The sequence below is a fragment of the Schistocerca americana genome, chromosome 1 (genome assembly GCF_021461395.2).
Source record: "Schistocerca americana isolate TAMUIC-IGC-003095 chromosome 1, iqSchAmer2.1, whole genome shotgun sequence".
NCBI lineage: Eukaryota > Metazoa > Arthropoda > Insecta > Orthoptera > Acrididae > Schistocerca > Schistocerca americana.
In genome coordinates this window covers 1109035642-1109051511 of record NC_060119.1, presented here as the reverse complement: position 1 = coordinate 1109051511, position 15870 = coordinate 1109035642, and the positions used below count along the sequence as shown (strand labels likewise).

General features: G+C 37.4%; 1 protein-coding gene across 8 annotated transcripts in view; it reads left to right on the top strand.

Annotated features, from left to right (window-relative positions):
* The window catches only part of LOC124618523 (sorbin and SH3 domain-containing protein 1), a 935475-nt gene that overhangs the window by 900090 nt on the left and 19515 nt on the right, over nt 1–15870 (top strand). For all 8 annotated transcript variants that reach the window (XM_047145356.1, XM_047145360.1, XM_047145359.1 and 5 more), the window contains 4 exons: nt 1597–1711; nt 5045–5156; nt 6143–6268; nt 7176–7336. In XM_047145356.1, coding sequence (XP_047001312.1) covers nt 1597–1711; nt 5045–5156; nt 6143–6268; nt 7176–7336 — 514 coding nt within the window. The remainder of the gene's footprint in view (nt 1–1596; nt 1712–5044; nt 5157–6142; nt 6269–7175; nt 7337–15870) is intronic.

The following is a 15870-nucleotide window of genomic DNA, read 5'->3' as shown; positions in this document are numbered from 1 at the left end:
CCCCTGCCAGTCCTGTGTATTTTGGGTCCCACACACATTAGCTGTATTCTAGGATGGATCACATGAATGATTTGTAAGCAATCTCCTTTATAGACTGATTGCATTCTCACAGTATTCTACCATTAAATCAAAGTCTGCTAGCTGTTTAACCCATGACTGAGCCTATTTTTCACTCAGTTCTTCCATGTTCATCTGCAAGTTTTATACCTTATCCCACAAAGTCTTTGGATACCTGGTTTTTATGCATAATGAATTATTTCTGAATTATTATTCTAGTTTATGTAAGTCCCAATGTCTAGTTTCATGGTGTTCACAATGAACCACTGTGCAGAGTCACTGAATACAGCATTATCCAGTCATCTTGTTATTTATATCATAATACCATGGAGAGATAAAAATATTATCCATGGTTTAATGAAATACTGTGTAGTTCCACAGGAGGGTGCCTCATTCTATTGGAATATTTGTGGTTAATTACTTCCTGGTGCCAACAGCAATTGCTACACACCTCACCACACCTGCTTGCAGAGTTACAGAGAGAAGTGGAAAGTCGATACCACTGGTAAATTTTGGATCAGTGGGTAATATTAACCAACAGAAAGAGCTCTAGATGTTGCTGATTAACTCAAGAACTTTTTGTCATTTGTGTGTCACATAATGTACTCCATATCCTCCAACAAGTGTGCTGTATGGGTCGTTAGTGAACAATTCTGTGTAGATCGGAAGAGTGGTAACTTTTACTACAGTCTCTTGTCAGGGCTGCCAACTTTTTCATTTAATCATTCATTTCATATGTTCTGTAGATCCTTTCAAGAATGAGAACCTTCCAGAATGCACAATGAGTTAAGCCATACATTGACAAAAGGAAAAAAGCTTGGAAACTTAATCCATGCACAGAATTGATAATACTAGATATTCATACTTAAGCCATCTAAATTTAACCTATTACATTAGAAATAAAACCAGCAATTTGAATGAAAAAAATAAAAACCTGCTGCCTCCTCAATATTTTCAAATAATCACTGTTTATCTTGATCGGTAGCTTAATATTTGCTTGATTATATTGATATTTTGTGAAGAAAACAGTTGCTTACATCTGTAACTACATAGGCCTGTTTACAACATACTACTACTTGTCATGCTGTTTTGCAACAAACACTGCCACTTGCCATGTACATAACAGAAATTTTCAGTTCTGGAATTTAGTCACTTACAGAAGCGTCATTTTTTAAAGAAATGTGTTAATTTTAAGTGCACATAACACAATGTGAACAGAAATAACTGAAATGGAATGATGCTGTTTCTGTTTCATGAGCTGTGAAATATTTGCAGTGTTAACACAGATGTGTGAATAACTAGAAAAAACTGTACTTAATGTATCCTTGCAATAAGTCAGAAACTTACACATACACACATACACACACACACACACACACACACACACACACACACACACACACACACACACACAACATTCACTACTTTTTCAAGAGACCATAATACAAGCCATTTGTCTGTCAACATCTACATGAAGGATGATTGCACCACATATTTGTGATTCTGTTTTTTTTTTTTTTTTTTTTTTTTTCCATATAGAGAGCTCAGCTTCAGGCGAGGAGACATCATATTCGTGAGGAGACAGATTGACAAGAATTGGTATGAGGGAGAGCACAACGCCATGGTGGGGCTCTTCCCCCTCAACTATGTTGAGGTAAGCCCAATATATAAAGTGTACTCTGAGAGTAAAGCTGATTTTGATATTTTCTGCTTTGAGAAACGTTAATAGTTGCTTTAACTTTGTCTTAAATATGTTTCCGTTTACCATAAAACTGTTAAATGGAAACATATTTAATACAAAATTAAAGCAACTGTTAGCTGATAAATGTTTGTACTCCATCAAGGATTTTTAATGTTGTGTATAATTTATCTTTATTTCTAAACTCTTGTTAATGTTCATATATATATATATATATATATATATATATATATATATATATATATATATATATATTTCCTGCGTGGAATGTTTCCCTTTTATATATCCGGGTATCCAGATAACCCGGACGGTGTAACACTGTGCCAAGATGTGCTGGCCGTGCACCAAGGCATGTTTAGCCACAGGGTGATCCTCATTCCCAACAAACACTGTCTGCCTGTGTCCATTCATACGAATGGACAGTTTGTTGCTGGTCATTCCCACATAGAATGCGTCACAGTGTAGGCAGGTCAGTTGGTAGATCACGTGGGTACTTTCACACGTGGCTCTGCCTTTGAGTGTGTACACCTTCCGGGTTACAGGACTGGAGTAGGTGGTGGTGGGAGGGTGCATGGGACAGGTTTTACACCGGGGGCGGTTACAAGGGTAGGAGCCAGAGGGTAGGGAAGGTGGTTTGGGGATTTCAGAGGGATGAACTAAGAGGTTACGAAGGTTCGGTGGACGGCGGAAAGACACTTTCAATGTCTGCTTGTGTCTGTGTATGTGCGGATGGATATGAGTGTGTGTGCGAGTGTATACCAGTCCTTTTTCCCCCTAAGGTAAGTCTTTCCGCTCCCGGGATTGGAATGACTCCTTACCCTCTCCCTTAAAACCCACATCCTTTCGTCTTTCCCTATCCTTCCCTCTTTCCTGATGAGGCAACAGTTTGTTGCGAAAGCTTGAATTTTGTGTGTATGTTTGTGTTTCTTTGTGTGTCTGTCGACCTGCCAGCACTTTCATTTGGTAAGTCACATCATCTTTGTTTTTAGATATATTTTTCCTACGTGGAATGTTTCCCTTTATATATATATATATATATATATATATATATATATATATATATATATATATATATATATATATATATCCATGGCTGTAAAAGTTACTATGGACAAATAAACCTTTTATTTATTATTTGTTTTACTTATTAGTTATATTGTGCAAATTGTTCTCAGCTGCTATGCTGCAATATTTCTAATTCTAGTGGTTAAAGGTGAATACTATGCTAGATAGGAGGGGGAATGATTCGAACACAGCTTATAGGTGTGTAAACACAACTCAAACACACACACGCACACACACACATTTATGGCAAGAAGAACACCACAAGTCTTTTTTATGTTGTATCTTGTGTTATGATAGTCCTATTCCAAAGAGTGAAGTTTCTAAGATATGGAAAGAAGTAAAAGACAAACGTTTTATTAAAGTGCTATACAATGAAATTACTTAAAATTATGAAATATTTTTGTATTACCATGCTAATAACAATTATAAAATAACTGGAAACATTAAATTTAAGAGTTTCTGTGAGATACCCTTCAGTGGAGTACTCTTATAGTTTATGGAGTTCTTTGAGAAATACTGAATTATTTGTATTGAGTCTCGTCAAAATTTTATTTTAGTCATATTTTTAAGTATCTTTTCAGTTGGCAATGCAAGTAGAAGATCATTTATAATACTTCCTTGGGGAACACCAGACATATCACTTCCATGTATTCATTGACGTGTCATCAAGTACATCAGAAAACTCAAGAATCTTGAACTTGCACATGAATTTATCTCATAAATACAATTTTTATATTTTGGTTGTCTGTTAGAATAGCAATAGATATTCTGAGCTCTCAGCATAGTTACTTATACAATACACAGATTGGACAAGTCAGTTTCTGATTATCTTTAAAGATTAACATTGACTGGAGCCTTGACAGAAATTTGGTGAAGAGATCTTGCCACAGTGAAAAACGACTTTCTTTTAGTGGTTGCCACCTGAATTTGCATATCATATCCATGACACACTCCCCCTATTGCTTGATAATATAGAATGAGCTGCCCTGAGTTGAGCATCTTGGTGTCTGCCACCAATACTATCCGGTAAAGATCCCATACCTTGCAGCAATACTCCAGAATAGGATGGACAAGTATAATATTGACAGTCTGTTCAGTACATCTGTTGCTTCTTTTAAGTTTTCTTGCCAAGAAAACACAGTCTACAGTTTGCTTTCCAAATCACATTTTATATGGCATCATTCCAGTTTAAGTTGTTCTCAATTGTAATTCCTAGGTATTTAGAAGGGTTAACAGCCCTCTGATTTGTGGGGTTTATCATGCATCTGAAATTTAATGGATTCCTTTAAGTATTCATGTGGATGACCTCACACTTTTCATTAGTTAGAGTCTATTACCACTTTTCATACCATACAGATATCTTGTCTAAATCATTTTGCAACCGGTTTTGATCTTCTGATGACTCAGACCGTGAACAACAGCATCTGATGCAAACAATCTAAGAGAGCTGCTCAGATTGTCTACTAAAACATGTATATAGATTAGGAGTAGCAGAGGGCCTATAACACTTCCTTGGAGAACACTAGATATCACTTCTGTATAGCTCAGTTACTTTCCATTAATTACTGTGAAACGTGAACTTTCTGACAAGAAATCACAAATCCAGTCACACAACTGTGACGATAGTCCAAAGGCATGCAGTGAGATTAGAAGCCACTTCTGAGGAACAGTATCAGAAGTAGGTGGTTAAAAGAAATAAAAAGGTATAAAATAATTTAGGAGTAAAGGTAACAACTCACCGAATTATCCAAAAGCCAGAGAAGTTATTTATGTACCTGTTGACAACTCAACACCTCTGCTGTTCATTGGGTTGTTTCCTTAATTCCTAAGTTATTTACATTCTGTCAGAACTTTCTATGTCAGATTAAAATTTTTGTAAGCTGATCATTTTCATCTTTGTGTGCCACCTTCTTTCCTAAAATGAGTGTTACCACGAGAATTCCATTTGAAAAAGAGGTTAGTTCATCTACTAGAAATTGAATATGGGTAATCTAGTCACTGTTCATACTCTCATTAATTATTAATTGATTAATGATTATTTATGATATTTTTATTGCTTGCTTTAGATTAAATTTAAACTATAAGAACACAGCTAATGAGAATTTGCTTTGATGTTTTAGTATTTTTAATGGATTTTGTGATGAAACTAAGACATGTATGTTTCATAGTATACCATATAAGAGAAGTCACATATGGTATCCAAACCTGTTTTTATTTTCCCAGATAATACCCTATGATGGAATTCGAACAATGCCAAAGAAACCAACTGAAGGACAGGCAAAGGCAAAATTCAATTTTATTGCACAAACACATCTTGAGTTGTCTCTTGTAAAAGGTATGTATATCATCTAAACAGACAAAGTTATCTTTGTCATGCAGCAATATGTCAATGACTGCAACATTCTCAACAGTTGTTTTATTGATCAGTATCAATTCTGTCAATTTAAAATTAAACATAATACAGATAAATTATAAATTTCCACCTTGATGTGCAAAATATTTAGTAAATATGATATCAAAAAAATCTCTTCTACCATCTTAATGTGCCTCTTGCTCACATTTTTCATTACATATTGCACTAATATCTTCTCCATTTTGTTAGTGAAATCTTCTGATCTCATTATTTTCTCCTGTTCTCTCTCTGTTCTTCTTCTTTACACATTAGCTGCCATTTGTTGTTCCATTTTGCAACTCTTACACTAATCTATTACTGTTGTACTTTCTGCTGTCATAAAATTTTCCGTCTGACGTCACAAGGAATTTGGTGATCAAATACTTTACAAATATATTTTTAAATATTCATTTTGTGTTACATTGATCTTCTTCCTTTGCAAAGAGTACTGAAATTGAGGATTCCACAAAAATACATGAAGCTGCCATTTCTTTAAATGAACTTATAAAGCTTTAAACTTTATGTTATGACTTTCAATTCATGCTTGTAAACCCTCTATTTTTTATCGTGTGCTTGAAAATTTTGTTGCCAATGCAGGGCCTTGTGGCTCTTCATCCTGGACTTTGTGGTTAAAATCATACTGTTGAATTATCTATCTGAAATTGGAAGAAGACCTCAGAGTTGTGGTAACTTTCATTACAATGATCAGTGGCAGCAGTAAAATACTGCATTTTACTCTGAAAGTTATTGGGAGTTCGGTTTTGTTGCTGTATTATTACTTGTTCACCAACAGAATTTTATCCACAAGACCTTTAATTGTTAACAACAACCATTTTCTTTAAAATAATGTCATGGGATTAACATAATCACAAGCAAATTCTTAAACTGCATTAGACCACAGTTAGTTCAATATCGTTTTGTCTTTGCAGGAGAACTGGTAGTTCTGACACGAAGAGTAGATGAAAACTGGTATGAAGGTCGTATAGGAAACAGGAAAGGCATTTTCCCAGTTTCCTATGTAGAGGTGTTGCAGGAACCAGGAGACAATAGGACAGGTAGAGTATTGTTCCTTCTTCACGTGGCCTTGTTACTTGACCCACAGCCCACTAAAAGACTTCTACTCTAAGAAGGAATCTTTATAGATATGTAGCCAAGTTCCTAATTACAGTATCGAAAGGATAGACTGCTACTTGTCAAATAGAGGAGGAGTTGACTAGCAGACAGGCACAACTAAAAAGAATGCTAGAAATTCAGCTTTTGGACTATGTCCTTCATCAGCACTTGAGGTTGACTGTGGTGTGTGTGTGTGTGTGTGTGTGTGTGTGTGTGTGTGTGTGTGTGTTGGTTGTGCTTGTGTGTGTGTGTGTGTGTGTGTGTGTGTGTGTGTGTGGGTTGGTTGTGTTTGTGTGAATGTGTATGTGTTTTCTACTTTTAGCATTCTTCTTGTGCCTGTCTGTGATTCAATAACTGCTTTATGTGAGGAATAGCAATCTATCCTTTCCATATTTTTGTTATTTTAGTTCCTAATTATATTTTCCTGTACAATACTTTGACATTTGGCTTAGTCATCTTCATTAAATGCTGCCAGTGATTGCCTATTGTCTACGAACTGTCTGGCTTCCAGTCAGGAAACAGGGAACATATTTAAAATCAGTCAGCTGCAAACCACAATTCTTCTATTTATCATTCTGGAAAAATGAAACATTGCACTTTGTTGAGATTTTCCAATGGAGACATACTTAGTGAAGGAATTGCTGCAAATAGTACAGACCTCAGGCGAATTTGTATTCAGTATACTTTTACGAGAGATGTACCTGTGAACATCAAGTCTCAATACTCACTGTTTCTCCCCCATTTTTGTAAAGGCTTGTCAGAGTTTCCATTTGTTCAGATTAAAACAATTACCTTTTCTAAACTTTCCCAGTATACAGTATATATCAACAACTGCATTTCTCTGTAAAGGAATGCTAGCAACGCCAACGAAACCCTCGAGCACACCTACGGTGCACTCAGTGTTGGTGAATGGCACAGGGGTGAAGAATTACCACCAGCCAGGCTCCACCTACTACAGCCAGAATAAAGCGACGAGTCCATACACATCCAGCAGCCCTTATGCAACACTGGTGAGCATATACAGAATTTCAGAACACTTCTCAAGAATCATAAATCATATACAACAATTATCAAATTAAATTTTGTGTATGGATGCCAGTCATATTGTGAACTGGCCTACATTGTGTACAGTTGATAACCAAACAGCTTGCAGCAGTATCTTGCAGGACTTTTTTATTCTAATGTTTATGTGACAACACATTTAGTCCCTAATGGTATTTGTGTTTAATAATAAGAATGAGTTTAAGATGGATTTTCAAAACCAAAATCATAATACTCGAATAAAATTAAATTCTGAATAGACTTTGTGTGTTTGTCTAAGGTTCAGAATGGAGTTTTATATTTTGTTGCAAGAATCTGTAATGAGTTTTTGTCAAGCATGAAATGGAGGAAAGCCTGTGATTTGAAGAGCATCCATGACCTGTTTAGGAGACCCTACAGTTCTCAACACTATAACACAAGTGTAGGAAGCCACAGACTAGCTGACCAAAGTATCTGGTTCAAGCCTTTCACTCAATTTGGAACCAGGGGGCAACAGTCAGTTCTGGGAACAGTGCTGCAGATTGTGAACTTCGTTGAAATTCTGTGAGCAAGGCTGGTCTTCTCAGACAGTTCTTGGAATACAGCCCAGATGAAAGGGCGTCATTTGCAGCTGGTTGCACTTGGCTCCCTCACTCTCAAAGGCTGCCATGACAGCCTCTTCAGCACTTAAATGGAGTCTCCAGCCATACAATATGAGTGCACAAAATAATCCTTCCTATCCATTCCTACTATTTCCTGAAGGAGTAATTCAGGATTTCTTGCTAAGACAGCTGATTACTCTCTCGAATTATTCTCCTTGCTTTTGCCCTTTCCATCCAGAAGGTTGCAAGATTCACCTCTGTATGCTAATGATTGATCTTCACATAGTTGCCCTCCTGTACCTGATTGCAGAATGTCACTCATAATTTCACAAAGGGACAGGCTGCTTCCTAGGCGTCATGATGACTTGGGGTTGAATGCACCAGCATCTTGGTGAATCACAGCTGTGATGTGATCCACACAGTCCTGGATATATTCATGAAGTTCAGAAAGAAGCTAAATGGCTGCAGAGCTTCCAGTCAGCCTTTCTGAACATCCATCATCATGGCTTCCTTTTGGGATCTTCTCCATGTAGTAGATGATTTCAGCTGAGATAATGATCGCTTCCATGAATATCATCATTCACCTCCACTGGGCAGCTTTTATTTTGAAAAAAACACAGTACATCCAATTTTCTACTGCAATGAGTACAGTTCCTTCAGTAAATACAACGCATCAACAGAAGTCAGTAGCCAGGGTAGAGCGTACTAAGTTTTTGGCTGTACATATAGATGAGAATCTTAATTGGAAAATTAATATTTTGCATCTCCTAAAGCAACTAGATTCATCAACTTTTCCAATCAGAATAATTGCCAATTTTGAGAATATAGAAATTAGCAAGCTAACATACTTTGCAAACTTTCACTCTCTGATGTCATACAGAATAATATTTTGGGGTAACTCAAGACTTAGGCAAAAAAATTCACTCCTCGAAAGAATAATGTGTGGGCCTCATAGTCACACATCTTGAAGCATTTGTTTAAAAGGTTAGGACTTCTTACAACAGCCTCACATTACATTTACTCAGTAATGAAAGTTCTCAACAATGTGGACTAGTTTAAAAACAACAGTTACAGTCATGATTGTAATACCAGAAGAAAGAAAGACTTACACTGCCCTCTAGTTAACCAATCTTTGGCACAGAAAGGGGTAAATACGCTGCTGTAAAACTTTTCAATATATAACCAGTCTGACAGATGGCAATAATAGTTTCAAAAATAAATTGAAAGCATATCTCCTTGACAACTCCTTCTGTGCCATAGATGAATTCTTGGATAGGAATAAATAAATTTATAGGTATAATATATGCAATATGCATTTAGTGCCATAGTCTGCACCATTAGCCAACTGGTCAGTGTGACGGGCTGTCTTGCCAAGGGGCGCACATTTGATTCTCGGCTGGGTCAGAGATTTTCTCCGCTCAGGGACTGGGTGTTTGTGTTGTCTTCAAAGAGGTGGCAACAGGAAGGGCATCCAGCCACCTCTTAAATTAACCATGCCAAGTCCAACCTTAACCTTGCCTACCCTGTGACATTGCTGGACAAAGGCACAAGAAAAAGAAGATGCATTTTGTGCCATTTAAGGGAATGGTATAGGTAATAAAAATTTTAACTCTCTCTCTCTCTCTCTCTCTTTGTCTCCTTTTTTTTAAAAAAAAAATAAAGAAGAAAAAAGAGAAAGAAAAAGAAAAAACCTTGATCCTTGAACCATGTGTCCATTTCTTATGCACTTGATGCAATCCACATAATAATGGTTACCACAAGATTGATCAATGGAACACATAACTAACTAACTAGCATCTACAGGGGCAGGTGAGCAGAAGAGGTATATGGCCTTAGATGAACTTGTGTCAGAACTGATATTTTTGTGTTGAATTCCCATAGCCCTCTGTATGCATTAAAATCTCGTAAGAGAAGAAAGGGATGTGGCAGTTCAGCAGTAAGCTGTTTGAGGATCTCACTGTCACTTGCCTTATGGAGAGGCAGGTACACAGAGCACACTGTAACAGTAAGACGGGCCTTTATCATGACAGCCACTGCTTATAGCATTGTGGTTAAGTGCACAGGAGAGGAGTGGAATGTGTGCTTGACAAACACTCTTACCTTACCTTTTGCCCAGTCACCAATAAGTTTGTCTCTCTTGTGACAGTGCATCAGTATGTTTGAAATGAGTCTCTTGGCGACAGAGGCAAAAAGGTCTGTCCTGTATCATTCAAATGAGTCCTGTATCCATTCACATTCCACTGCAGTATAAAAGTCATGCTTGGCTCATGGTTTTAATTTATCGCTTTCTTTGTGCCAGAATGTTGTGGGGCTGGTAAAGCGGTGGGTTGTGGAGGGGCTACATCTGGGTCTGGTGATGAGAATCCAACTTCATGACAGCTTCTTCAGTCAGACATCCCAGTATGACATCTGACGGCACCCAGAGCAGCTTGTGACCCAAATGTTGTGATCTTTTCTCTGCTCCTTTCCCCTTTGAGGTTGATGGGGAAAGGGGAAGTTGTAAGGCACTCTATTTCTGGAATGCCTTCACTATGTTCATCATGGAATGTTTCCCTTCCTCTTGCATCATGCCTGCCAGGGTTGCATAGCTGGGCACAAGACTATTAATCAATGAATCATTAATTAACAAAGTTAACTTTTCGAGTAACGGATTAATTTTCAACTTAATTTAAAAAAATGTGAATGGACTCTTTAAATTCCATTAACTTTCTTTGAGCCCATTAACAGTTAATTAGCACTCCGTCTTCAGGCCACAAGTGGCCCATTGGGACAATCCAACCGCCATGTCATCCTCAGCTGATAATGCGGATAGGATGGGTGTGTGGTCAGCACACCCTTCTCTTGGTCGTTATGATGGTTTTCTTTGACCGGAGCCACTGCTATTCGGTCAAGTAGCTCCTCAGTTGGCATCACAAGGCTGAGTGCATCCCAAAAGATGGCAACGGCACATGGTGGCCCAGGCGGTCACCCATCCAAGTGCCGACCACACCTGATAGTGCTAAACTACGGTGATCTGACGGGAACTGGTGTATCCGCTGTGGCAAGGCCATTGCCACAACAGTTAATTGGGTTGCACAACACATTTGGGTCATGTAGATGTGTTGCTATGCTGTGGTGCACTTGATTGATGTGAACAATCGAGTGCAAGCTGGAATAACTGGGTATTGACTGTCTTTTGTTGTTTGTTTACCAAGTTCACATTAAATACTACTTTTTGCTAGTGGATTGACTGTGAAAACTAAATTGTGGAATTGGAGTCCAGCTCTAACAACAATCTATAGGGAAGCCAAGTGTATCACATCTGTAAAAAGTAAAGCCCAGAGTCTAGTGAAAATGTGGCTGGGCATGAAATCAAAAGACTCATTCAGCAATGCAGTATTTCTTGGGGAGCATGTTTTAGTACATTTATTTATTAAATGTAATACTCCTACACCCTCGAGTGCTGCAGTCAAACGACTTTTTTCTGTGGATAAAGATATTTTGTCTCCTAAATGAGCCTTGCTCTTGGACGTCCCTTAAGAGAAATATGCACCTCATGTCCGTTACTATATGATTCTGCTGTATTTTTATTCTCATGTGGTTTAACATTCATAACAACAGACTGTATACCAGTTATGTTCCTTTCAGAGTAAGCTGATACAGCAGCTCCATACTTAATAATAATATACAACTGTTTGTTTGGCAAAAGATCCATACCCAAGTACTGCGAAGTAGCACAGGTAACACCAATAGGAGTAATCCACTAAATTACAGGTCCATATCATTAACGACAATACGCGGCAGGATTCTGGAACGTATATTGTGTTCAAACATTATGAATTGCCTTGAAGAAAACAGGCCATTGACATGCAATTAACATGGATTTTGAAAACATTCTTGCAAAACACAACTAGCTCATTACTCACGCGAAGTGTTGAGTGCCACTGACAAGGGATTTCAAATTGATTCCATATTTTTAGATTACCAGAAGCTTTTGGCACTGTACCACACCAGTGGTTTTTTGTGAAATTGCATGCTAATGGAATATCGTCTCAGTTATGTGACTGGATTCATTATTTCCTTTCAGAAAGATCACAGTTCATAGTAACTGAAGGAAAGTTATTGAGTAAAACAGAAGTGATTTCTGGTGTTCCCAAAAGTAGTGTTATAGGCCCTTTGCTGCTCCTTATTTAAATAAATGATTTAAGAGACAATTTGAGCAGCCATCGTAGGTTGTTTGCAGATGATGATGTCATTTGTTGACTTGTAAAGTCATCAAAAGATCAAAACAAATTGCAAAATGATTTAGAAAAGATACGTGTACAATGCAAAAATTGGCAATTGACCCTAAATAACAAAAAGAGTGGGTCATCCACATGAGTGCTAAAATGAATCCATTAAACTTTGGTTACTCGATAAACCAGTCAAATCTAAAGGCTGTAAATTCAACTAAATATTTAGGAATTACAACTATGAACAACTTAAATTGGATAGGAACACAGAAAATGCTGCGGGGAAGGCTGACCAGAGACAGTGTTTTATTGGTAGGACACTTAGAAAATGTAACAGATCTACTAAACAGACTGCCTACACTGCACTTGTCCATCCTCTTTTAGAATACTGCTGTGTGGTGTGGGGTCCTTACTGTATAGGAATGACGGAGTACATCGAGAAAGTTCAAAGAAAAACAGCACATTTTGTATTATTGCTAAATCTGGGAGAGAGTGTCACGGACGTGATACGGGATTTTGGGTGGACATCATTAAAACAAAGGGGCTTTTCTTGTGGCAGAATCTTCTCGTGAAATTTCAATCATTAACTTTCTCCTCCAAATGTGAAAATATATTGTTGATGCCAACCTACATCGGGAGAAATGATCACAATAATAAAATAAGGAAAATCGGAGTCCACATGGAAAGGTATAGGTGTTCGTTGTTTCTGTGTGTTGTATGATATTAGAATAGTAGAGGAATATTGTGAATGTGGTTGAATGAACCCTGTGTCAGGCACTTATATGTGATTTGCAGAGTATCCATGTAGATGTAGATGATTGATTAAACTATTTTTTTATTTGCCTATGATGTGCTGCCTAAACTTCCCCATCTAAAACATTTTTATTTAAGCTGTGATAATACATTTGATTCACTAGCTTGTTTCATTACACCCACAACACAATGTTTACTATTATGAGTTAATAATTAACAGTTAACTTTAACTTCCAATAAATCTTCTGTAAAGTAATGCTTTAACATTTAATGGGGTTACCTTTTTTAGTAACTGATTAACAATTAGCAAAGTTAACTTTTTCATTAACAATGCCCAGCTGTGCAGGTTTGCTATATCTTTATTCTGTCTGCTTTGTCGGGTAGAGGTGCTGATGGTGGGCTCTGTTTCACTGGACGTAGTTTGTGTTAAAGCATCTACCTTGGAGACAGGTTTCTTCACCAAGAAAGACTAAGAAGTGGCAAAGGCAGGGGGTTTCATCACCTTATATCTTTTCTTGGCTACTGGTAAGGGATCTGCTTTGAAACTATTATTTCTTAAATTTTTGTTCTCCGGTGAAGACTAGTTAGTCTTGGCTCAAGAATGGGTGTCTCCCAGAGCAGTTGGTGCAGATGGGCGTCATTGCCAGATCCATGAGCTGCTTTTCCACATTTTGTGCAAATCACTTCACCTCCATAGCTAATGCTATGTGGCCAAATTGTGTAAGGTCTAACTCTGATCTTGGAGGAAACCTGTCATGATGCTCTCAGCTAGCAATGAAGAACTGAAGGTTGCAATAAAAGTACCAGTCTTCCCACTATTTCTCTGTGTCCTGTGTTCAACATTGACCATCTTCTATGACGCCCATTCTGTTTCAGTTCCGAGATATCCATGTCCATAATGTTACGGCATGTGACCATACCCTTGTGTGGGTTGAGGGAGACGTGCATCTCAACAACTATAATGGTCATCCATATTTTTTGACTTCCTTAGAAATTCCACCTACTATGACACATTAGTTACAACTAACAGGGAACCATTTCATGATCATTTAATAGATTTTAATGTACCACCAAGGAATGAATATCGAAAAGGGATTTTTTTCTAACATCCCCTCATCCCTGTTGATCACTAGGAACACATTCTGATTTATGGCTCCTTGAGTCCCACTACTAAGTACAGTCAGGTTATCAGAACGACTAGCCTCCCTCAGTTTTTTAGAAGAATGAGTGTCATTACTTCCAGATTTTACACCATTGCATTGAGTGGGTTTTTATGTTGATGATTCGCTATGGTGATCCCATGAGCTGCTAGGGATAGGAGGACCACCCAGACAAAGCCCCTCTAGCCTGGATATGTTTTACTCATCTGAGGTGTTGCAGGTTCCTCAGAGATTGTCCATTAATGATTGTTGACTTCAACAGCCATTTATCTCATTGATGTGCAGCGTACCTTGAGATTGAGGTTTTTACCATCCTCATGATTAGGCAGTACCCACCATTTGACATGACTTGGGGAGGGGGAGGGGGCATGTGTGGTTTATCAAATAACATGGATTTGGCAAGCACCGTTCTCCCAAGAGGGATGAGTGGAGAACTTTGAGTTCTCCCTGGCCCTTGCCTTCCCTGTACAGGGCTGGTAGACCTGCTACAGTCAAGTGGACAAGTGTTAACAGATCTTGTACTTCCTTGGCAGGAGATAGTGTCAGAGGGAGAGGATAGTGCTTTTTCTAACTTTGGTACAGGTCCCTCAGCAGCTCGCCCAACATACCGTTTTCACACCACCTTTCAATCACTTTACCGCAGTGGGGTTGACTGCATGAGAATAGCATCAAAGTAAGCAAACACGGCTGCATTGAGGCAGCTGCAGTATTATTCTGAACATTAAACAAATAACTTTAAGTTAACCTTCTAATTCTGTTGTAATTTCAGGATCTATTATTCTACAAGGATTTAAGAACTAATGCTACAATGTCCAGGAAAGTGCTTTTGTGTTTTAATGAGAGAAAAACCTGTGTTAAAATTTCACAAAATGATTCCATTGTGTCTGCTGTAAACATATGCCCATCATGCTCGCCCCCCCTCCCTCCTCCCAACCTCAAGTTGATGGTCATTAACAGCATCACAAACCAAACTCAAAAATAGTAGTAATTTTCAACAATACAGTTGTTGAAAAAGGAAACAAAACGACACAGGATGTGACTGTTATATAAAATGCCCTATAAACAATACTATGCCAAAGCAGTTGGCTTCTTTTGTAAAATTTCAAATGCTGACTTATAACTAAGAGGTTAACAAGCAGAAAGAAGTGTAACTAATGCAGTAACAATTAATTTTTAGAATGTATAGCTGTAGATCACAACCATTGATTTAGTACAAAACATGTTACATGCAACATTCAAAAGATTTGGAAACTCTCACGATTAAACCACACAGTTATATATAGAAATTCGGGGGAACAATCATCTGATTAGATTAGATTAGATTAGATTAGATTAATACTAGTTCCATGGATCATGAATACGATATTTCGTAATGATGTGGAACGAGTCGAATTTTCCAATACATGACATAATTAGGTTAATTTAACAACATACTTAAGTTAATAAAACAATTTTTTTGTGTTTGTTGTTTTTCTTTATTTTTTATTTTTATTTTTTTATTTTTTTTATTATTTTTTTTAAATATTTTTGTTTTTTTTTTCTTTTTTTTCTTAATTTATATCTAAAAATTCCTCTATGGAGTAGAAGGAGTTGTCATTCAGAAATTCTTTTAATTTCTTCTTAAATACTTGTTGGTTATCTGTCAGAATTTTGATACTATTTGGTAAGTGACCAAAGACTTTAGTGCCAGTATAACTCACCCCTTTCTGTGCCAAAGTTAGATTTAATCTTGAATAGTGAAGATCGTCCTTTCTCCTAGTATTGTAGTTATGCACACTGCTATTACTTTTGAATTGGG